This window comes from Nycticebus coucang, chromosome 12 (assembly GCF_027406575.1).
Source record: "Nycticebus coucang isolate mNycCou1 chromosome 12, mNycCou1.pri, whole genome shotgun sequence".
In the NCBI taxonomy this organism is placed as follows: Eukaryota; Metazoa; Chordata; class Mammalia; order Primates; family Lorisidae; genus Nycticebus; species Nycticebus coucang.
The window spans coordinates 66,473,781-66,496,044 of record NC_069791.1 but is presented as its reverse complement, the minus strand read 5'-3'; the positions used below and the strand labels follow the sequence as shown (position 1 = coordinate 66,496,044).

The 22,264-nt window shown below is 46.8% G+C and overlaps 1 protein-coding gene across 11 annotated transcripts in view; it reads left to right on the top strand.

The window, feature by feature from the left end:
- TNRC18 (trinucleotide repeat containing 18) overlaps positions 1-22,264 on the top strand; it is a 102,278-nt gene that overhangs the window by 58,960 nt on the left and 21,054 nt on the right. For all 11 annotated transcript variants that reach the window (XM_053556818.1, XM_053556822.1, XM_053556812.1 and 8 more), the window contains 3 exons: positions 383-746; positions 4,316-4,591; positions 9,183-9,428. In XM_053556818.1, the coding sequence (XP_053412793.1) occupies positions 383-746; positions 4,316-4,591; positions 9,183-9,428 (886 nt within the window). The remainder of the gene's footprint in view (positions 1-382; positions 747-4,315; positions 4,592-9,182; positions 9,429-22,264) is intronic.

Below are 22,264 nucleotides of genomic sequence, written 5' to 3'. Positions count from 1 at the left end.
CTCGAGGCCATGGGCAGCTCTGTTTGCTTAAAGTGCTTCCTTTGAAGGTACCGAATAGTGCCACTGAAAGCCAGAGTGGAGCTGCCCAGTGCCAGGGATAACTGTAGCCACAGCAACAGCTATTTATTTAATAAGCAGTTATCTTATGCCAGGCATTATGAGAAGTGCTTTTTGTACCCTGTCTTGGTTCATCTTCAGAATGACCCTATGATGCACCCATTTTCTAGCATGTAGGCATTGAGGCTAAGAAGAGGTAAACAACTTACCCAAAATCACAGAGGCAGGGGTGAGGACGAGACCAGGCTTGTCAGAACTTGTGCACTGAAACCCACCATTCTGATTTACCAGATGTCTTAACCTGTGACCCAACTTCCCTCTCCAGCTAAAGGTTAAGAAGAAGAAGATGGCCAGTGACCAGGAGCAGTTGGCAAGCAAGTTAGACAAGGCCCTCTCCCTCACAAAGCAGCAGGACAAGTTGAAGTCACCCTTCAAATTTTCGGACAGTTCTGGGGGGAAATCGAAAACCAGTGGGGGATGCAGCAGGTACCTGACTCCTTATGACAGCCTGCTGGGCAAGGACAGGAAGGTGCTGGCCAAAGGCCTGGGCCTATCTCTGAAATCCTCCAGAGAAGGTAAACATAAAAGGGCTGCCAAAGCCAGGAAGATGGAGGTGGGGTTCAAGGCCAGAGGCCAGCCCAAGTCAGCCCACTCTCCATTCGCCTCAGAAGTGAGCAGCTACTCCTACAGTAAGTAGTGTGCATCGTGCCACCTCTGGGCCACAGTTTCTCTCCTTTTCTCCCGTTTTTGCTCCTTGATCCTCTTCTTCCTCTTCTTCTATGGGGCACTCTGAAGTGTCTTTTGGCTTTGGAAGCCTTCACTGAAGTGGAGCTACCTGAAGCAGAAGTGTCTGTGATGGTGGATGTGGTGCTGGGTCAAGCACCTGTGATTGGTGGGTGTCCGTGATTGATGGGCGGGAGAGGATGTCTACCAGCCTTTGTGCCCACCCTTGCGCTTGTCAGCCAGAAGCTGTCTGTGTGGAAGTCTTGCACACCATAGGATTCGTGGCTCCTTGGCCTACTGAGACTTGAAATGCGACTGCTTTTGAGGGTCCTAGAGCTGACTGGCTGCCCCTGCCCACAGGGAGCTTGCTGTCCTTCACTAACGTGTAGCAAAATGCTAGTGTGAACTTAGCTTACAGACCACTGTCCTGCGCTGCGAGCAGAGGGCCTTTTTTCTCTGTCTTTGGTGGCTCTCTGAATGGTTACTCCCATTTTGTTGCTGAGGATGTTGATGCCTTAGAGGTGTTGTGCTTTAAAAGGTACAGCAGTCTGTCAGCTGCTGTAGGTGGTTGATATAAGCACCTTGTGCTTGTGTCAGAGAGTTGAGTCAGGATTAAACCTGGCTCTGCCTGATCCACCTGCTCTCTAGAACTTTCTGCCATGATGGGCATTTTTCATATCTGCTTTGTCTAGTGTAGTAGCCACCAGCTGCATGTGGCTATCGAGCCCTTGAAATGGAGCGCCCAGTGAGACTGGGAGACAGACTTGTAACAATTTCACTGAACAAGAGACTGCAGAGTTGGTGTGTCCTTGTGGTTTTCCTGGTCAGAGTGCCTTTCTGTGACCTCTGGTCTGGAGGCTGCTGCCTGGCAGGCAGTAGGTGCTCACCTCATGCCCAGTGTATAGCTGCTGCAGGAGGGCCTCTGAAGGGCTTTTTGGGTCCCAGCAGGTGTTGATGCCAATGCCAGTGGTGTGTTTTCTGGAAGTCCCCTGAGCCTGGTGGGGGCGGGGGGACTTTTGCCTTCACAGCTCCCTGGTTTTGTATGTCCAGGGCTTTTTTTTTTGTAGAGACAGTCTTACTTTATTGCCCTCAGTAGAGTGCTGTGGCGTCACACAACTCACAGCAACCTCCAACTCCTGGGCCTAGGCGATTCTCCTGCCTCAGCCTTCTAAGTAGCTGGGACTACAGGCGCCCGCCACAACGCCCGGCCATTTTTTGTTACAGTTTGGCTGGGTCTGGGTTTGAACCCGCCACCCTCGGTATATGGGGCTGGCGCCCTACCCACTGAGCCACAGGCACCACCCTATGTCCAGGGCTTTTGATTGGCTTTGGCTGGTTCATAGGGGAGTTTGAATGTCAAGTGGACTCTTGAATGTCAATGGACTCTTTTAATGCTATAATAAAGTGTGTTTTCTTAGGGAAAGAAAATAAAAAGTGTTTATGAACTTGGAGCTGTTCATCACCTACCTTACAGGGCTGTTGGGAGCTTTAAGTGAGCTCATACAGCCAAAGAGCTAAACGTGGTGCCTGGTACAGGATTAACCTGCTGTTTTTTCGGGTGTGCATTTTCCTTGTTTGCCTCTGGCTAGGTTTGATGCTCTGATGGATGTGGGGCAAGCAGCTGTATCTTACGTGCTGAGGATGAGTGAGATTGAGATTGATAGAGCTTCAATGCCCCTTTGATCAGATTCTGATTGGAATGGGTGTGATCAGAACCCAGGCCTCTGGGTTCTCAGTGTGTAGGCACGAGTAGAGAAAAACAGTATCAGAGGAAGGGAAGGGCCTTCCTTTGCTTGTTCCATTTCTGTTCATTTTGGAATAGTGAAGAGGAGGCAAAGAGGATTGTTACTCTTTTGATCTGCCAAGTGGGAGGGGTCTGTGAATGTGGCTGGTTGCTGGAATAATCCTTCTAAGTCCCTTGCTTACAGGTGGGTGTGGCTGTAGTGGAGCTAGAGGTCAGGGATTAGCTCAGCTCCTAAGGTCTTTGGGGTGCTCCGAGCTGGTGACTCATACTCCCTGCATGTGAGGGAATGTTCACATTGTCAATCTGACCGTGTTATGCCTTTGTCTAAAACTTCACTGTCCAGGGGAGAGAAATAGTTGCAACTATAGAGAATAATGTTGCAACAAGAAAATCAGCAGGCCTGTCTCTTATTGAATACTGGCTGTGATTTGCACCTGGCAGTGTGATTTGCACCTGGCAGTGTGGAGAGCAAGCTCTTTCACTTATTTTTTTATAATTTGCTTGTCTGCAGTTCTGGGCCAGTGAGAGTGGAGGGTCACAAAGAGGTAGGGATATTTTCCACCAGAAGAGATGATGTGTAAATAGGGGTTGAAGTGAGAGTGACACTCTCTTGCTTTTCGGTTTGGGTTGGGGGTGGGTGTGGCATACCCTGTGGGTTCTTGTGGGAAACTAAGTTTGTTATTATCACCTACTGGCATCACCAGCCTGGGAATGTGGCTTTGGGAGGGATGGATTGGCACACAGAAGAGGGAGACCAGCTAGCGTTCCCGCACAGACTGGCAGCTTGGTGGAACTTGACCATGTTCACCCTTGAGTTGCTAGGCCATCAAAGTAGTGGATGTGGAAAGTGTAGATGTTGGTAGAAGCAGGCAGAGGATCCCCCCAGCCCACCTTCCCATGTGTGTAGCTGTCTCTTGGACTTAGGGGTGGCAGCACTGCTAAAGCTGTAGATAGCTATGTTGGTTAATGTTCCTCTGGTTTGGAATGGATTTAGCAGGTCAAGGGATTAGTTTGTGGTCTTCCCATCTTGCTCAACAGCCCGGTATGAAGAACAGGTTAAATGGTTTAAGTTGGGTTCAGAAGGAACCAGAGCTGTGCCCAATTAACAGACTGCCCTACCTGAAGCTGGTCGATCTTATCCAAGGAAGATTTGCAAATTCTTGTCCTCTATTGCACAGTTAGGCGGGAGGTTTGTGGGAAGTCAGCGGTGGTATGCAGGTGAGCAACTCTGACACAGGTCAGGGGAGCCCCTGTTTATAACATCATTTGCCAATTTCTTTGCTATAAATGCTCTCAGTACAGCCTGTTTTGAGCTGAGCAGGAAGTTAGAGGGAGATTGGCTCTCTCAAGCAGGTCAGGTCCCTTCCCCATAGTCACTCCTGGGCTGTGTGTAGTCCCAGAGAGAGAAGGGAGCTGCCATGGCAATGACCATCATAGCCAGGAAAGAGTCATTCCTGAGAACCGCTTCCTCCCCCTGGTGCCAGGAAAGGCTGAGTGACTGTTGGTGGTGCTGGCAGTGTCCAGCCCAGGAAGGCCCTGGGTCTGGCACTCAGATGGCTAGCCATGTGGCACTCGAGGCTTGGAAGTGTGAGGCCATAGGCCAGACCTAGGAGGGGAGCTCATGGCATCAAGTGTAGCTTTCCCATGTCCAGTAGACATTTGGACCTTTCTGTTCTGGCACCTTCCAGTGTGTTCTCAGAACCACTAAAAACAATAGAATGAAGTCACCAACCCCTTTCTCCTACCCAGTGCTCTGTGACTTACCTTTATTAAAAACTACTCTGACTGCAGATACGGACTCAGAGGAAGATGAAGAGTTCCTGAAGGACGAGTGGTCTGCTCAGGGCCCCTCCAGCTCCAAGCTGACATCCTCCATTCTATGTGGCATGGTGGCGAAGAGCAGCAAGGCGGCTGGCAGCCCCAAGCTGACCAAGAGGGGCCTAGTGGCCTCCCGGACTCTGAAACCCAAGCCGGCCACCAGCAGGAAGCAGCCGTTTTGTTTGCTGCTCCGAGAGGCTGAGGCACGTTCCTCCTTCAGCGACTCTTCGGAGGACTCGTTTGACCAAGGTTACTAGCTCCAAACACAAAACACCCTCCGTATTTTCTAGCGAGCGTGCGTGCGAGTGAGAGCGAGTGAGAGGCAGGGAGAGCAAACGCACAGGAGAGATGGCCATGCCAAGGCCGTCCGCCCCGATGGCTGCAGGAAGGGCAGCCATCTGGGTTCTTGGCAGCGTAGCCTGCTTTATCAGCCTAATTATTTTTATTTTTGTTTTTGTTTGTACTGTATCATTGTGATAACACCCTTGGCTAGCTCTTTTTGAGCTTTTTTATATGGACTGCTTTTTAGTCTTCACCTTCCTCCACTCTCCTTCCTCTCTGCCCTCCCCCTGTCCCAGGTGCCTGCCCACCCAGTGCCCACCCAGTGCCCACCCAGACCCCGGGCTTGGGTTGGGTTCTCTTTTGGCATGGGCTTGGTGGAGGCTTCCTGAGGGACATTTTGTAAATGGAATTCTGTCGTGTGGGCGTGTGACTTGATGTTTGTACCGCGATTTTGGTAATACCAAGCTTTATTAAACATATCGAGTTCATTTTTAACTAAATCCGTGTGCCTTGTCTCTCTTGCTGTGTCCTTACTAGACATTAGGTTGACGCTCCCCTCCATTTTGTTCCTCCTTCCCTCCCCTTCCTCACTACCCCAGAAGGAGTAGAGATGGGATAATACAGCCTGCCGCTTGCTCTATTATCCAAATATCCCTGGTAGCTGTTGGCATCCATTCCATTTTTCAGGTTTAAAATCAACTGCTTTCACCTCCAGCACCATCTTTTTTTTTCAGTTGCTTGTGTTTGTCTTTTTTTTTCCTTAAAGCTCTATTCTTATTCACCAGTGGTTAAAAAGTAATTGTTTATAAACACTTGTCTTCTAACAGGTGTTTCTGTTTTGAAGGGCACGTAGGCAGAGCAAGGCCGAGACCTCTTGACATTCCTGGTTTTATAGTAAAATTTGAAATCATTGGCTTCATTGCTAAGTTGAGAGACAAAGCACAGTGGTTTGGAGATAGTCCTTAGCCATCTCAGGACCCCTGAGAACATTTTAGCTCTGACTGCTCTAATGGCAGAATCATACTTCTGGAGTGAGAAATGTCTGAGCCCTTCAGGCCCTTCAATCAGAAATACCCAAGAAGGGGAAGCAAGTGAATCCTTGAGAGTATTCCCTGGCCCTGGTTTTAGGATTTTCTTCAGGTGGATTCCCTCTAGAGCCAGGCCTTGGGGATCCCCAGGGCCCTGGGCGGCAATACCCAGATGTCAGGTGCTCCCTGAGGAAGGCCCAGGGGTGTCATAGCACACCTGAACATGACCTGGCTTGAGCCCCTGGGGCCAGAATGTTGCCTCCATTTCCTAGCCTTGCTCTCGAATTCCTGGTCTACCGTCTTCCCTCCCAGACCTCTCCTCCAAATTAGCAGAGGTGGATTTTGGGTAACCAGGAGATGGCACACCAGCACTTTGGGCTCACGTCCTCCTGGGCTGCTGCCCATCTGAGCGAAGGCAACCTGGGCCGAGAAGAGAGGCTACTAACCTGCCGGCCAGCCTTGTTTCCCGAGGCCTCCCTGCCCAGGCCTTCTGTGAATAAGCTGGTTGGTTTGCCTTCCCCTCTTCCTCCCCAACCTCCTCTCCCTCCCTTGGACCCCCATGGCTGCACTCCTGTGCCCCCTCCCCCATGCACCTGCAAAGCCGGGGTCCCACTTCCAAGCTTTTGAGTTCCTGCCCCAGCTCAGCCGGCACAAAGAAGCAGGCAGCCCCCTAAGACCTCTCAGGAAGGGGCCATCTGTACAGACTGGGTGCTCAGGCTGGATGCCATAGTCCCCATGGCCAGAGCCCAGATAGTGGAGGGGGTGGGGGAGGACACTCAGGCTCCTAGGCTTGTTCCCTAACAAGCAGACCTTGACAAGGTCTCAAAAGGGATATTTGGGTAATAGGGCCTTACTGACCCCTGGTACTAAAACACGTAATTGGCTTGGCTTTTCTAGTGTGTCTGCTTTCTCCTCCCAGCAGCCTGACCATACCTTCACCCTTGACCCCTACCCATGATGCTTTGAATGTCTGTTTCGGTCTCTTGCATTTGCTCTCACGCTGCACTCTGGACGCAAAGCGAAGGCTGGGAGTAGGGCAGACGGCGCAGCGGGTCACTGAGCTTGGGTCCGAGCCTGGCTCGTTGCTCCGTAGGTAGGCAAAACCCTTTTCTTTCTGTCCTCTGTACACCTCCCCTCCTCGGGGTTTGCCCCCACCAGGTCTGGCAGCAGCAGATTGCTTTGATGTTTATTGGGTTTTGGAAAACCAAACCAAGTTGTTAACAGCCAACCCCATGTCCTAAGCCAAGATTTCTTCTTCCTCTTTTTTTTTTTTTTTTAATACAACAAAGTTTTTCTGCATTTCCTTGGGGTTCTTTGTTGGGACTTTTTCTCCCTTGCCCTTGGCAAGCTCTGTTGCCTCAGGTGTGGACAACTCCAGAAAGGCTTTCTGGGTTCTCAGACCCTCTCTGCATCCCTGCTCTGCTGGCCCAAGTGCACCAGTCCTCATGGGAGCAGCTGGTATGGCCTGGTCAGACATGCGGGGAGGTGGAGGGTCTTCAAAGTCCTGCAATCAGCCTGCTACTGGTTTTCTGGGCCCTGATGTGGACATCGTGGGGGCTCAGAAACCCAGAGCTGGCCCTGCCCTCCCCTCCCCAGTTGGGTAAGAATCCTAGAGTTCTGGAGTCTCCACACATGAGCAGCCAGGTCAGGGTATCTATAGAAGGGAAAATTCCTGGCTACATATCCAACCTGTGTCCTTGCCCCAGCCAGCCCCTGCCTGCCACCCTGCTCAGTTTGGCCAACCCCAGGGAGACCCAATGTGGGAGACCCAGGTGCTGTCGAAAGTCTGCCTACACTTAGCCTGCTTTGCCGCTGTGGCCCACTGGGGCGGAGACAGAACCATGTGACGTCCGCAATGTGAATGACCGCAAGTGTGCACTGCCTGCCTGCCCCTGCCGCCCTGCTGGCCTCTCCAGCTTGCTCCATCCATCGCTGTGGGGGCCAGTCTCCCAGCTTCTCACCCTTTTAACCTCCCTTTCACTCTCTGGCTCCTCTCTCCTTCCCATCCTTTGCAGAGTCCTTAAGCTCATCTCTATCCCTGCCTCTCTAAGGGTGGCCTTTGATAAATGGGTAGATGGGTCCTCTGCCTGCATTGATAACCCTGGGGCTGCCAACTGGCCACTAGTTGCACTTAGCAAGTTGATGACTTGTGGTGTCAGCAGGAGAAGGTGGAGTTGGCCTTCTGTCTTCCCCATCCCCTTCCCAGACCCTAAACTGTCCTTGCCCTGCAGAGAGAGCATGGTGCCCCAGCTTCTTGCTAGATAGAGCAGCCTGGGCTGTGCCCTTGACCTGTGGCCTCCAGAGCCACTTTGATGATCCCAGCACTCTGGCCTGTGGGGCAGACAGGTACCTGCCTTTGTTGGCTCCTTGGCCACAGCATCTTGGTGCAGTTAGCCTGCCCATCCTCATCAGAGGTCAGCCAGCTATCTCCCTGGGAAGGTCTGAAGTATGTGCCTCAGACAGTCTCTCCTTTGGTGGGAGTTTGGTCATGGGAGGAGTGTTGTCCCCTGCTTGCTGTCCATCCTGCCATTGTCCCTAGATCCCAAGGTAGGCTCTGGGGTCCAGGCCCTTGGGCTGGCAGGGCCAGTTGCTGGGGAGAAGCTTGTCTTTATTCACCAACCAGAGAGACAGGCTAGGACCTTTAGCTGGCCATCTGTTCTGGGTTCAAGTCCTGTTCTTGCTGCCTGAGTGCCTGGCTCCATAGAGCCTCAGTAGGCCTGAGGTGAAGTGACCTGACTCCCTGCCCCTTCTGGGCTCTCTGTGAGTCAAGAGGAGTGGCCAGCTGCAGGTCCATTTGTACAAAGGGGGTTGGCCCTTTTTCTGTTGGCTCCTCTTCAAGCCTGCAGGCAACTTTCTTCTACATACCTGTGATTTTCTTTGGACATTCCCTTTCACTGGGCCAGTGGGCTGGGAGGGTTGCTCCCCATTGCAGATGAAAAATAGGATGTTGCTGGGAGTCGTCAGTATGCTCCAGAGCCCTGCTCTGGGCTTGAACTGTGGGGGGTCCCCTAGCCCCCAGAAAAAGACCAAACTCTACCTTCTCCTGCTGCCAGTCCCCAGGCTGGTGAAACTGCCACAAGCACCTGTTCCCAGAAGCCCAGCTGAGCCCTTTCCTCTTCCTCCTCCTCCTCCTCTTCCTTTCCCTCCACTTCCTTTTCTTCCAACTCTTCCTCCTCCTCCTAGCTTCCATGTCATGTGTCGGGGCGTGTGTGTGAGACTGCGGAGAGAGCTGTCTCCAGTCCATGTCTGTGTGTGTGGCCCCTGCCCACAGCACAGGTGCATGTTGGTGCCCCCTTACAGAAGCCCACCCTGGTGCATAAAGCCAGGATGCCCAAGTCTTGGGCTCCACTGATGGGGGGTCTTGGGCCATTGGGGGCACTTGTGGGCTGGTTCTGAATTCACCCCCAGCGGCCCCATGGTAAGGACTGGGGGCTAGGTTGGAGCCCGGTAGCTGCTCAGGGCTGGGGGTGGTGGGGGGCGGCACACACCAAGGCCAGGACTCTGACTCGCACCTGTTTTCTGCACGCCAGATGAGAGCTCCGAGGAGGACGAGGAGGAGGAGCTCGAGGAGGAAGAGGATGAGTCTGGCAGTGGCTCTAAGCTGGGTGCCCGGGAGCGGGCCCTGTCGCCGGGCCTGGAGGAGAGTGGGCTGGGCCTGCTGGCCCGCTTTGCGGCCAGTGCACTCCCCAGCCCTGCAGCGGGGCCATCCCTGTCAGTGGTGCAGCTGGAGGCCAAGCAGAAGGCCCGGAAGAAAGAGGAGCGGCAAAGCCTGTTGGGTGAGTGCTGGTAGGGCTGTGGAGAGGTGGGTGCCAGCACCGCAATCCACAGGTGAGGAAACTGAAGCTCAGAGATGGATAGGTGCAGAGCTGGGGGCTGTCTGGGCCCCTGTTTCTTGGGCTAGCCCTGTCTGAGCAGAAGACACTGGCAACAGGGGCTCACACCTACTGTTTCCAAGGAGGGGTCTCCATGGTCATGTAAAGAGCATCTGCTTTCACTGTCCTGCTCTCAGCAAGCATGGTCCTCAGTTGGGCACTAAGCCCAAGGGAGGCTCCTGACTCAGAAAGGGGATAAGGGAGGGGACCACTCCTGTTTGGCCATACCTGGCTGCTCTGTGAGAGAAACAGGTACAGAGAGTAGGAACTGCCTGTTCAGAAGTAAAGAGAAAGCTCATCTCACTGGGGACATCAGAATGGGTACAGTCAATGAGAGGGGATGGGGGCAGATGGGGCAGCTTTGTGCAGCCTGAGCCTGGGGAAGTCCAAGGTGGGGCTGGCAGGCACTGTGTTCCATCTGAGTTGGTCTTCATGGCAGCTCTGTTAGACCCGGCTTGGCCTCCCCACTGCCTAGATGTGCAAACCAAGGCAGCAGGTGCTAACCTTCAGGGAGGAGGCTGGCACTTACCTCAGTGTAACTTCTTCCCTATCCCTGCATCTCTGCTCATATCCCTGCATCAGGATCCTGGCTTTTTTTTTTTAGACAGAGTCTCAACTTTGTTGCCCTCTGTGAGCTGTGATACCACAGCAACCTCAAACTTTTGGGCTAAGCCATTTTCTTGCCTCAGCCTCCCATGTAGCTGGGACTACAGGTACCCTCCACAATGCCTGGCTATTTTTTTGTTGCAGTTATCATTATTGTTTATCAGGCCTGGGCTGGGTTCGAACCCACCTACTTTAGTGTATGTGGCCAATGCCCTAACCACTGAACTATGGGCGCCGAGCCAGGATCCTGGCTTCTTAGGACCCTTTCCTGGGTCTATCCTGCCCTTACATGGATATAGCCTGCCTGCCGTGAGTTTGGTGTATGAAGTGGAACTAGTTTGCATGTGTCCAGGCTGTGGGCTCCCCAGGTCTCAGCAGTGCAGGGTCGCTGGTGTCCTTTTCTGAACCTCAGGAGTAGGCATGAGGCCCTCCTGGTAGGGGCTGGGACAGGAAAATGGGCATTGAGCATCATGCACTCTGCAGGCTATCACCAGAGCCCCAGCTCTAGCTCCCACTGTCTCTACGAGCCCCATTCCCAGTACCCACACCAAATTCTAGGCCCTGGCCCTGCTCCCTGCCTCTGCCCTCTTGTTCCTTCTCACCTGGTACCTTGCCATTGTTTTCTGGACTTCAGGCATGGCTTCCCTAAACAGTGGGACCAGCCTCCTTACAATGCCACTTCTTGATATTCTTTACACAGAAGTGGCTGGAGGGCTTTTCTCCAAAGTACAAAATTAAGCAGGCTACTTCTCTGCCCAGAACCTCTCCGTGGCTCCCTATTACCTGTCTGATCCTCCACCATCAGACTTACTGCTTAGACAGCACCATCCTGTAAACAGGCCCAACTGCACCAGCTGTCCTAGTGCCTTCAGGCTTTGGCACTTAACTATTTCTGTATCTCCAAATATCCATTTCATCTAAATTGTCAAATATGTTGGCATATGGTTCAAAAGATGCTCTTAATAGACAGATACTGGGAGGGTCTGTAGTGATATTTTCTTTTTCATTGCCAATACAGATAGTTTCTTCTCTCTTTCTTATCAATCTGGCCAGAAGTTATCAGTCTTGTAGATTCTGCTCTTTGTTATTTTCTCCATTCTGTTTCCTTTCGATAAAAAGGCATACCTGGGCGGTGCCTGTAACTCAATGGGTAGGGCGCTGGCCACATACACCAAGGCTAGTGAGTTTGAACCTGGCCCGGGCCAGCTAAAGTAACAAGGACAACTGCAACAAAAAAATAGCCAGGCGTTGTGGCAGGCACAGCTACGTGGGAGGCTATGGCAAGAGAGTTGCTTAAGCCCAAGAGTTTGAGGTTGCTGTGAGCTGTGATGCCACGGCACTCTACCAAGGGTAACAAAGTGAGACTATCTCAAAAAAATAAAATAAATAAAATAAAAAATAAAAAGGAATACCTTAGAGATATTTTTGGTTCCATATCACCAAAATAAATCTAATATAATAAAACTAGTCACACAAATTGTTTTGTTTTCCCGAGGTACATAAAAGGTATGTTTACACTACGCTGTAATCTGTTATGTGTGCAATAGGATTGACTAAAAAAGAACCTATGTACCAGCAGCCCCATTTCTGGTTCTCATACCAGGCCCTGGCCCTGCCTTCCCTCTCCTTGCTCTCACTCCCTCTCACCCCCATGCCATGCCATTGTTCTCTTTATTGCTAAAAAATATTAATGATCAGCTGAGCCTTCAGTGAGTTAAACTTTTTCATGGTAGAGGGTCTTGCCTTGATTTTTTTTTTTTTTTTTTAGACAGAGTTTTGCTCTATTGCCCTGGCTAGATTGCAGTGGTGTCATCACAGTTAACTGTAACCCTAAGCTCCTGGGCTTAAGTGATTCTCCTGCCTCAGCCTCCCAAGTAGCTGAGACTACAGGTGCATGCCATGACATATGGCTAATTTTTCTGCTTTTAGTAGAGACGGAGCCTCTTGCTCAGGCTGGTCTTGAACTCCTAAGCTCAAAAGATCCTCCCGCCTCAGCCTCCCAGAATGCTAGGAGGTACTGTGTCTGGCCCTTGCCTTGATTTTGATAATAGCTGACTGATCAGGGTGGTGATAGCTAAGGTTGAGGTGGCAATTTCTTTCTTTTCTTTTTTTTTTTTTTTTGTAGAGACAGAGTCTCACTTTATTGCCCTCAGTAGAGTGCTGTGGCATCACACAGCTCACAGCAACCTCCAACTCCTGGGCTTAAGCGATTCTCTTGCCTCAGCCTCCTGAGTAGCTGGGACTACAGGCGCCCGCCACAACGCCCGGCTATTTTTTGGTTGCAGTTCAGCGGGGGCTGGGTTTGAACCCGCCACCCTCGGTATATGGGGCCGGCGCCTTACCGACTGAGCCACAGGTGCCGCCCTAAGGTGGCAATTTCTTAACATGACAATGAAGTTTGCTGCATTGAATGACTTATTTTCACAAAAGACTTCTTTGTAGCATGTGATGCTGTTTGATACCCTTTTACCCAGAGTAGAATTTATTTCAAAATTAGAGTCAGTCAGCGATTCCTTTGCCTCAGCCTCCCAAGTAGCTGGGACTACAGGTGTCTGCCAACAATGCTGGGCTGTTTTTTAGAGACAGGGTCTTGCTCTTGCTCAGGCTGGTCTCAAACTCAACAGCTTAAGCAGCACTCTGGGAGGTCATGGCCCGTAGACTGCTTGAGAAACCAAGTTGGAAGGATTGTTTGAGGCCTGCTTTGTGCTGGGCCCAGACTTACCATAATTGTTAAAGGCTCTAAAATTTTTGGCATAGTAAATTAACCAGTTGCATTAGCCCCTAACAGCAGAGGGAGTATCCACTGAAGCTCTGAAACCTGGCATTAACTTCTCTCTAGCGGGGAACATCCTAGATGGCATCTTCTTCCAATAGAAGGCCATTCATCTACCTTTCTACCTTGAAAATCTGTGGTTTAGCATAATCACTTTCATCAGTGATCTTAGCTAGATCTTAGCTACAGCACTTGCTATGTCACCTTGCACTTTTACATGTATTAGGGAGACAGTTACTCTCCTTAAACCTATGAACCAACCTCGACTAACTTCCCAGCTTTTCTTCTGCAGCTTCCATACCTCTCTCAGCCTTAATAGAATTGAAGACAGTTAGGGCCTTACTCTGGATTAGGTTTTGGCTTAAGGAAATGTTGTGGCTGGTTTGATCTTCTAATGAGACCACTAAAACTTTCTCTGTATCAGTAGTAAGGCTGTTTGCCTTTCTTGCCATTTGTGTGTTCACTGGAGTTGCACTTTTTATTTCCTTTAAGAACCTATCCTTTGCATTCACAATTTGGTTAATTTGGTGAATGCACAGTTTGGTGCAAGAGGCCTAGCTTTCAGTCTGTCTGAGCTTTCAACATACCTTCTTCACAAGCTTAAACAGCTTTTGATTTAAAGGGAGAGATGTGTGACTCCTCTTTTCTCTTGAACACTGAGAGGCCATTTTAGGGTTAATTACATGTGATTGGCCTAATTTCAATATTGTTTTTCTTGGAATAAGGAGGCCTAAGGAGAGGGAGAGCATTGGGGAACAGCAAGTCAGTGGAGCAATAAGAAAGCACAGGATTTATTAAGTGGTACTCCCAAACAGTTATAAGAATAACATCAAAGATCATTGACCATGAATCACCATAACAGAAATAATACTAACGAAAAAGTTTGAAATATTATGAGCAAAAACTTCGACACAGAGACACAAAATGAGCACATGCTATTGAAAAAATGGCACTGACAGTCTTGCTTGAGGCAGAATTGCCATAAACCTTCAATTTGTGTGTGTGTGGGGGGAGCAATTTCTGTGAAACACAATAAAATGATGTTATGTTTGATTTGTAGCCACTTCCCATTTCTTCAGGTGGAGGCTTAGGCCATTGATTTGGGACCTTTTTCTTTACTAACAGAGACATTTATAACTATTAACCTTTCTCTAAATGGTACTTTAGTTGCATCTCACTAATTTTGATATGTTGTAATGTTTTCCTTATTATTTAGTTCAAAATGTTTTCTCATTTCTCCCATTATTTCTACTTTGGCTTATATAGAAGGGTGTTATTTCCAAGTATCTGGGGAAGTTGCTTGGTTAAATTTTTTGTACTTCTAATTTAATTCCATCGTGGTCAGAGAATATACTCTATAATTTCAATCTTTTACGGTTTTTTAAATTTAAGGTCTCCTGTAGTAAATGTACTGTGTACACTTAAAGAGTATATATTCTGGCATCAAGTATAGTGGCCTATAAATATACTCAAGTCAGTGAGATTGATAATGGTCAGATCTCTGTCTTTGCTGTTTTTTTCTGGGGGAGAGGTCTAATTTTACTAGTTGCTTAGAGATAGGTGCTAAAATCTCCAACTATGATTGTTGAATTCCATATTTCCCTTTTTAATTTGTCAATTTTTGCTTCATGTATTTGAAGTTCTTTTATTCATGACCTATAAATTTATAATTGTTATGTTTTCCTCTTGAGTTGTTTGTTTTATTATTAGGAAGTATTCCTTTCTATTTCTATACATTTTGTTTTGAAATCCATTTATCGGATATTAGTCACTGCAGCTTTATTATGCTTACTGTTTGCATGGTATATCTTTTTCTATCACCTCTTTTTATCTTTGTGTTCATATTTAAATGAAGTCTCTTGTGCACAGCATATATATAGTTGGGTCTTTCTTTGTGTGTGCCCTTCTGTAATCTCTGTCTTTCATTGGAGTTCTTAATCTATTCATATTTAATATAATTATTGATAGGGTTGGGTTTGAGTCTACCCTTTGATTTTTCTTTTCTTTCTTACATTTTTTTTTTGGAGGGGCAACAGAGACTTGTCTGTTGCTTGAGCTAGAGAGGAGTGGCATCATCAGTCATAGCTCACTGCAACCTCAAACTCATGGCCTCAGCCTCCCAAGTAGCTGGGGCTACAGGTGCCTGCCACTGTACCCACCTAATTTTTTTTTTTCGTGGATTGGAAGATTTAATACCATTAAGATGGCAACACTCCCTAAATTGGTCAATTAACACAATCATACCCACCTAATTTTTAAATTTTTTTGTAGTGATGAGGTTGCTGTGTTACTCAGGCTGGTCTTAAACTTCTGGCCTCAAACAATTCTTTCAACTTGGCTTCCCAAAGAAGTAGGATTACAGGTGTAAGCCACCATGCCCAGCCTTTGGTTTTTCTTTTTAAAATAACAGCTATATTGAGACATAATTCATGTCATAAAATTTATCCCTTTAAGTTATAAAATTCAGTAGTTTTTCTTGTATTCATAGAGTTATGCACCCATCACTACTGTCTAATTTCTTTCTTTCTTTATTTTTTGTAGAGACAGAGTCTCACTTAATCACCCTCGGTAGAGTGCTATAGCGTCACAGCTCACAGCAGCCTCCAACTCCTGGGCTTATGGAATTTTCTTGCCTCAGCCTCCCAAGTAGCTGGGACTATAGGCGCCTGCCACAATGTCTGACTATTTTTTTGTTGCAGTTTGGCTGGGTCTGGGTTCGAACCTACCATGCTCAGTATATGGGGCTGGCGCCCTACTCACTGAGCCACAGGCGCTGCCCTCTACTGTCTAATTTCATATCATTTTTATTATTCCAAAAAGAAACCTCATGCTCACTTGCAGTCACTCCCCCTATTCCCACCAATCTCTAGCCCTAGACAACCACTACTTTGCCTCTCTGTGGATTTACCTATTCTTAATGCTTCATATAAATGAAGTCATACAATATGTGACCTTTTGTGTCTTGCTTCTTTCACTTAGCAAAATAATCCCATGATTCACCTATGTTATATGCATTAGTTTATTTTTATGGGTGAATATTATTCCATTTATGACTATACCACATTTTTGTTCATGCATTAGATGATGGTGGTTCATGCTTTTAGGAATTTATGGATAATGCTTCTTGGAATATTTGTGTATAGGGGTTTTTTTTGTTTTGTATGGACATTGGTTTTTAGTTCTGGATATACAACTAGCAGTGGAATTTCTGAGTTATTTGATAATTTCATGTTTAAGTTTTTAAACAATTACCAAATTATCTTCCCAATGTGGCTGTACTATTTTATATTTCCACCAATAGTGGATGAGGGTTCTAATTTGTCTATATCCTCACCAACACTTGTTATTATCTGTTTTTTTTTTTTTTTTTGTAGAGACAGAGTCTCACTGTACCGCCCTCGGGTAGAGTGCCGTGGCGTCACACGGCTCACAGCAACCTCCAACTCTTGGGCTTACGCGATTCTCTTGCCTCAGCCTCCCGAGTAGCTGGGACTACAGGCGCCCGCCACAACGCCCGGCTATTTTTTTTTTTTTTGTTGTTGTTGTTGTTGTTGCAGTTTGGCCGGGGCTGGGTTTGAACCCGCCACCCTCGGCATGTGGGGCCGGCGCCCTACTCACTGAGCCACAGGCGCCGCCCTATTATCTGTTTGTTTTATTATATCCACCTTTGTGGCTGCGAAGTGGTATTTCATTGTTTTGATTTGCAATTTTGTGAACATCTTTTCACATGCTTAGCAACCATTTGCAGGTATTCATTGGGGGAAATGTCTCACTTGAATATTTTACTCATTTTTAAATTGGGTTGTCTTTTTATTATTCTTTATTCTGGCTACAGATCTCTGGTTAGATATATGATTTGTAATTATTTTCTCGCATTCTGTGAGATGATTGTTTTAAATTTTGATGAAGTCTAGTTTATGTTTCTTCTATCATCACCTGTGCTTCTGGTGTCATTTGTAAAAAAATATTGTCTAGGGCAGCTCCTGTGGCTAAGTGGGTAGGGCTCCGGCCCCTGCCAAACTGCAACAAAATAATAGCCAGGCATTGTGGCAGGCACCTATAGTCCCAGCTACTCGGGAGGCTGAGGCAAGAGAATCGCCTAAGCCCAGGAGTTGGAGGTTGCTGTGAGCTGTGTCGCCACGGCACTGTACCAAAGGGGATAAAGTGAGATTCTCTCTCTACAAAAAAAAAAAAAAAAAAAAGTATTGTGCCTGTGGCTCAGTGAGTACGGCGCCAGCCCCATATACCGAGGGTGGTGGGTTCAAACCCAGCCCCGGCTGAACTGCAACCAAAAAATAGCCGGGCGTTGTGGCGGGCACCTGTAATCCCAGCTGCTTGGGAGGCTGAGGCAGGAGAATCGCGGAAGCCCAAGAGCTAGAGGTTGCTGTGAGTCCTGTGTACATCATAGCACTCTACTGAAGGTGGTAAGGTGAGACTGTGTCTCTACAAAAAAAAAAAAAAAAGTATTGTCTAATCTCAAGGTTGCAAAGATGTACTCCTGTTTTCTTCTAAGAGTTTTATAATTTTGGCTCTTTTATTTAGGTCTATGATCCATTTTTAGCTACTTTTTGAGTATAGTGTGACTTAGGAGTCTTGGCTGTGGATAGCCAGTTGTCCCAATACCATGTGTTGAAAAGTCTATTCTTTCTTCATTGAATGGTCTTCATGCCCTTGTTGAAAATCAATTGAACATAAATGTAAGGGTTACTTCTGGACTGTCAGTTCTATTCCATTGATCTGTATGTCAATTTTTAACCCAGTACCATGCTGTGTTAATTAAGGTAGCATGGTTTAAACTTTGAAATTCGGAAGTATGATTCCTGCTTTTTATTTTTTTTTTAAGACAAGGTTTCTCTCTGTTGCCCAGGCTGGAGTGCAGTGGTGTATCATAGCTCACTGCAACCTCAAACTTCTGGGTTGAAGTGATCCTCCTGCCTCAGCCTCCCAGAGTGCTAAGATTACATATGGAGCCACCACCCTCAACTAGGCTTCCATTTTGTTCTTTGTTTTGCAAGTTGTCTTACAACTTCTGAGTACCTGGCATTTCCACATGAGTTTTAGGAGCAGCTTGTCAGTTTCTGCGCGCGCGCGCGCACACACACACACACACACACACACACACCAGCTGAGATTCTGATAATGATTGCGTTACATTGGTACATCAGTTTGGAGAGTGTCAACATCTTAAAAATACAAATATTTTGAGTGGCGCCTGCGGCTCAGTGAGTAGGGTGCTGGCCCCATATACCAAGGGTAGTGGATTCAAACCCGGCCTCGGCCAAACTGCAACCAAAAAATAGCCGGGCGTTGTGGCGGGCGCCTGTAGTCCCAGCTGCTCTGGAGGCTGAGACAAGAGAATCATAAGCCCAAAAGCTGGAGGTTGCTGTGAGCCGTGTGATGCCATGCCACTCTACCGAGGGCGGTAAAGTGAGACTGTCTCTACAAAAAAAAAAAAAAAAAACAAATATTTTGATTTAAGGATGTGGGTTATTTTTCCATTTATTTGGGTCTTCTTTAATTTCTTTCAATAATATTTTCAGTGTAAGTCTTATACTTCCTTTATTACATTTTTTCATATTTATTCTTTTAGATGCCTTTGTAAGTGGCATTATTTTCTTTTCATTTTTGGAGCGTTCACCGTTAGTACTGCTGGTACCATATTTTGCTGTGTAAAATGCACACCCATGTTTTTGGCCCAGACTTTCAGGAAAACACCCGTTTAGAAAGTGGCTGGCTCTGGGTTGGCTGAGACACATCTTGGGAGGGCTAATGCTCCCCTCGTAAACGTGCAGATGCAGATTGCACTGCCCTCCCGCAGCTGTCTGCTCTGTGAAAGCTGCTCTTTCCCTCTCTGCTGGGAGCCCTTCCCTCCCATCTTGTTGGGGCTTACGGCTGAGATGGCCACATGTGTGGCTGGTGGCATGGGAGCTTCTGAGACTGCTTGCCCTACAGGCAGCCAGGCAGGTCCCTGAGGCCTGCATGGGGCTTCTAGTCCCCTCTGTATAGCCAGGCCTTGGGCCTTGGCCCTTTCCCTGCAAAGCCACGGCCTGCCTCACCAGCCCCACCACTGCCCTCTCCCCTAATCATGGCACTCAGTGGAGGCCACTCCACCTAGCACCTACCACATCCCAGATCCTCCTGGAACGTAACCCCGTGCACCCAGTGGGCCCATGGACTGGGGTGGGGGCAGTGACACAGTGGTCCCTGGAGGACTGCTGGGCTCCCCTACTCCAAAGCCATACTACCTATGTATAATAGGCATCCTATTTTTCCCTCAAAAATGTGGGCAAATGTGCACATTATACGCAATAAAATATGATACATAGAACAGACATCTTTGTCTTGCTTCTGATTTCAAGAAGAAAATATTCAGCCTTTCACTATAAAGTATGATGTTAACTGTGGGTTTTTCATAGATATCCTTTGTCACAATAGGAAGTTGTCATGTTTCTAGTTTGTTGAGTAATACAAATGGAGTGTTATTGATTAATTTTTTTGTATGTTGAACCAACCTTGCATTCTTGGGATGAATTTCAGTTGGTTGTGGTATATAATATATTTTTATTTTTTGCTGGATTATGCTTACCTATGTTGTAAGCATAGGTAAGCCTTCCTGATTGTATGCCTTCCTGATAAATCGATCTTTTTATAATTCTAGAATAGCCTGTCTCTAGTAAGAATTTTTGTCTTAAATAGTCTTTTGTTTGATTTTAATATAGCCACTCCAGGTCTCTTTTGGTTACTCTTTGCATGATACATATTTTTAATCCTTTGACTTGTACTTTGTGTCTTAATATTTTGTTATTGTCTAATTTTTGTTCCCCTATTTCTCCTTTGCTACCTTTTTTTATGTTATTTGAATATGTGTGAGAATTCTACTTTAATTTTCCTGTTTGCTTTCTCAGTATGGTTTTGGCATTTTAAAAATAGAAAATAAAAGGCTGGGCACAGTGGCTCATGCCTATAATCCTAGCACTTTGGAAGGCTGAGGTGGGTGGATTGCTTGAGCTCATGAGTTAAAGACCAGCCTGAGCAAAAGTGAGACCCTGTCTCTACTAAAATAGAAAAAAAACTGAGACAAGAGGATCACTCGAGCCCAAGAGTTTGAGGTTGCTGTGAGCTATGACGCCCTGGCACTCTACCCAGGACAATAGCTTGAGACTCTGTCTCAAAAAAACAAACAAACAAACAAAAAAAACAAATGGAAAATAGAGATTATCTACATTATTAACTTTTCACAGTCCACATATAGTTAATAATGTGCTATTTGGCTGGGCACAGTGTAATTGTAGCACTGTGGGAGGCTGAGGCAGGTGGATTGCTTGAGCTCAGAAGTTTGAGATCAGCCTGTGCAAGAATGAGACCCTGTCTCTACCAAAAATAGAAAAACTAGCTGGGCATGTTGGCAGGCACCAGTCTCAGCCACTTGGGAGACTGAAGCAAGAGGATTGCTTGAGCCACAGAGTTTGAGGTTGCTGTGAGCCTCCATGACACCACAGCACTCTACCCAGGGTGACAGAGTGAGACTCTTTCTAAAAAAAAGAAAAAAAGAAAAAGGTAGCACCCATAGCTTAGTGGGTAGGGTGCATCACATACACTCAGGCTGGCAGGTTCGAATCCAGCCCGGGCCAGCTAAACAACAATGACAACTACAACAAAAAAATAGCCGGGCATTGTGGCGGGAGCCTATAGTTTCAGCTCCTTGGGAGGCTGACACAAGAGAATGGCTTAAGCCCAAAAGTTTGAGGTTGCTGTGAGTTGTAATGTCACCGTACTCTACAGAGGATGACAAAGTGAGACTCTCAAAAAAAAAAAAAAAAGAGCTACCTCACATAAAATATAGAAACCTCGTAACCTTATAGGTACATATCACACCCCATCTTTTATTATATGTATGTTTTACATCTTCACACGGTGTCAACCCTAAAGACAATGTTAGTTTAAAATATTTATGTGCTTCATAAAGAAATTAATAGGAAAAGATTTTTAAAAATCATATTTTTAGGGCAGTGCCGTGGCTCAAAGGAGTAGGGCACTGGCCCCATATACCAGAGATGGTGGGTTCAAACCCGGCTCTGGCCAAAATCTGCCAAAAAAAAAATCATTTTTTTAGGCCAGGCATGGTGGGTCATGCCTGTAATCCTAGCACTCTGGAATGCCAAGGTGGGTAGATTGCTTGAGATGGGGAGTTTGAGATCAGCCTGAACAAGAGCGAGACCTTATCTCTACTAAAAATAGAAAAACTAGCTGAGCATTGTGGCAGGGGCCTTATAGTCCCAGCTACTCGGCAGGCTGAGGCAAGAGGATTGGTTGAGCCCAAGAGTTCAAGGTTGCTGTGAACTATGGTGCCACAACACTACCCAGGGCGACAGAATAAGACTCTGTCTCTCACGTGCACATACACCCTTTGTTTACATTTATTTTTATATTTGCCATTTCTATTGCTTTCCATCCTTTTCTGAGGATTTGAGTTTTCAAGTTGTTTTGGCCTAAAGAAGTTCATTTGGCATTTTTGTATTATAGATCTGTTGGTGATGAATTTTATAGTGTTGTTTTACCTGAAAACATTTGTATTTCACTTCATCCTTGACTGATATTTTCACTGGATGTAGAATTTGGGGTTGACACTGTTTCCTTTCAGTACTTTACAGATATTCTGTTCTGGCTGTTCTTTCTTTTTTCTTTTTGGCCAGGAGTTTCTGATGACAAGTTAGCCCATTAATCACATGATTGTCTTATACATGATGGGTCAAGTTTTTCTTATTGCTCCTGAGGGTTTATCTTTATCTTTCACTGTCATCAGCTTGGCTGTGATGTGTCTGGGATGGACTTCTCCATGTTTATTCTGCTTGATGTTCATCTAACATCTTGTATCTGCAATTTTGTTTGTTATCAAATTTGGGGAAATTTTAGCTATTGAAGAAATCTTCCAGGTATTTTTCCTTCTTTATTCCCTTTTCCCTTTCCTGCTGGACATACATTTGATTGATCATATATTATCCACTAACAGGTCTCTCAGGCTGTGTTAGTTTTTTTTTTTTTCCTCTGATATGATTAAGAAAAAGTAAACTTTTTTCTTATTTAGCTCATAAGTCTCTTCATTTAATTTCTTTTATTTCTGAAATTGCACTTCTCAGTTCTAGAATTTCCATTTGGTTCTTTTCTGTTGTTTTTGTTTCTTTGCTGGACCTTCTCATTTCTCTGGTGTAATTTTCATGCATTGAAAACTAGTTCTGTTTCACCTCTTTGAGACTAGTTTTAGCATCCCTTTCAGAATCCTTGGCTATTCGTTCCAGCATCTCAGGGTAGGTACATTTGGTTTTCTTTTCTCTCCAGTGTTATGCATTTTCTTGGTTCTTCT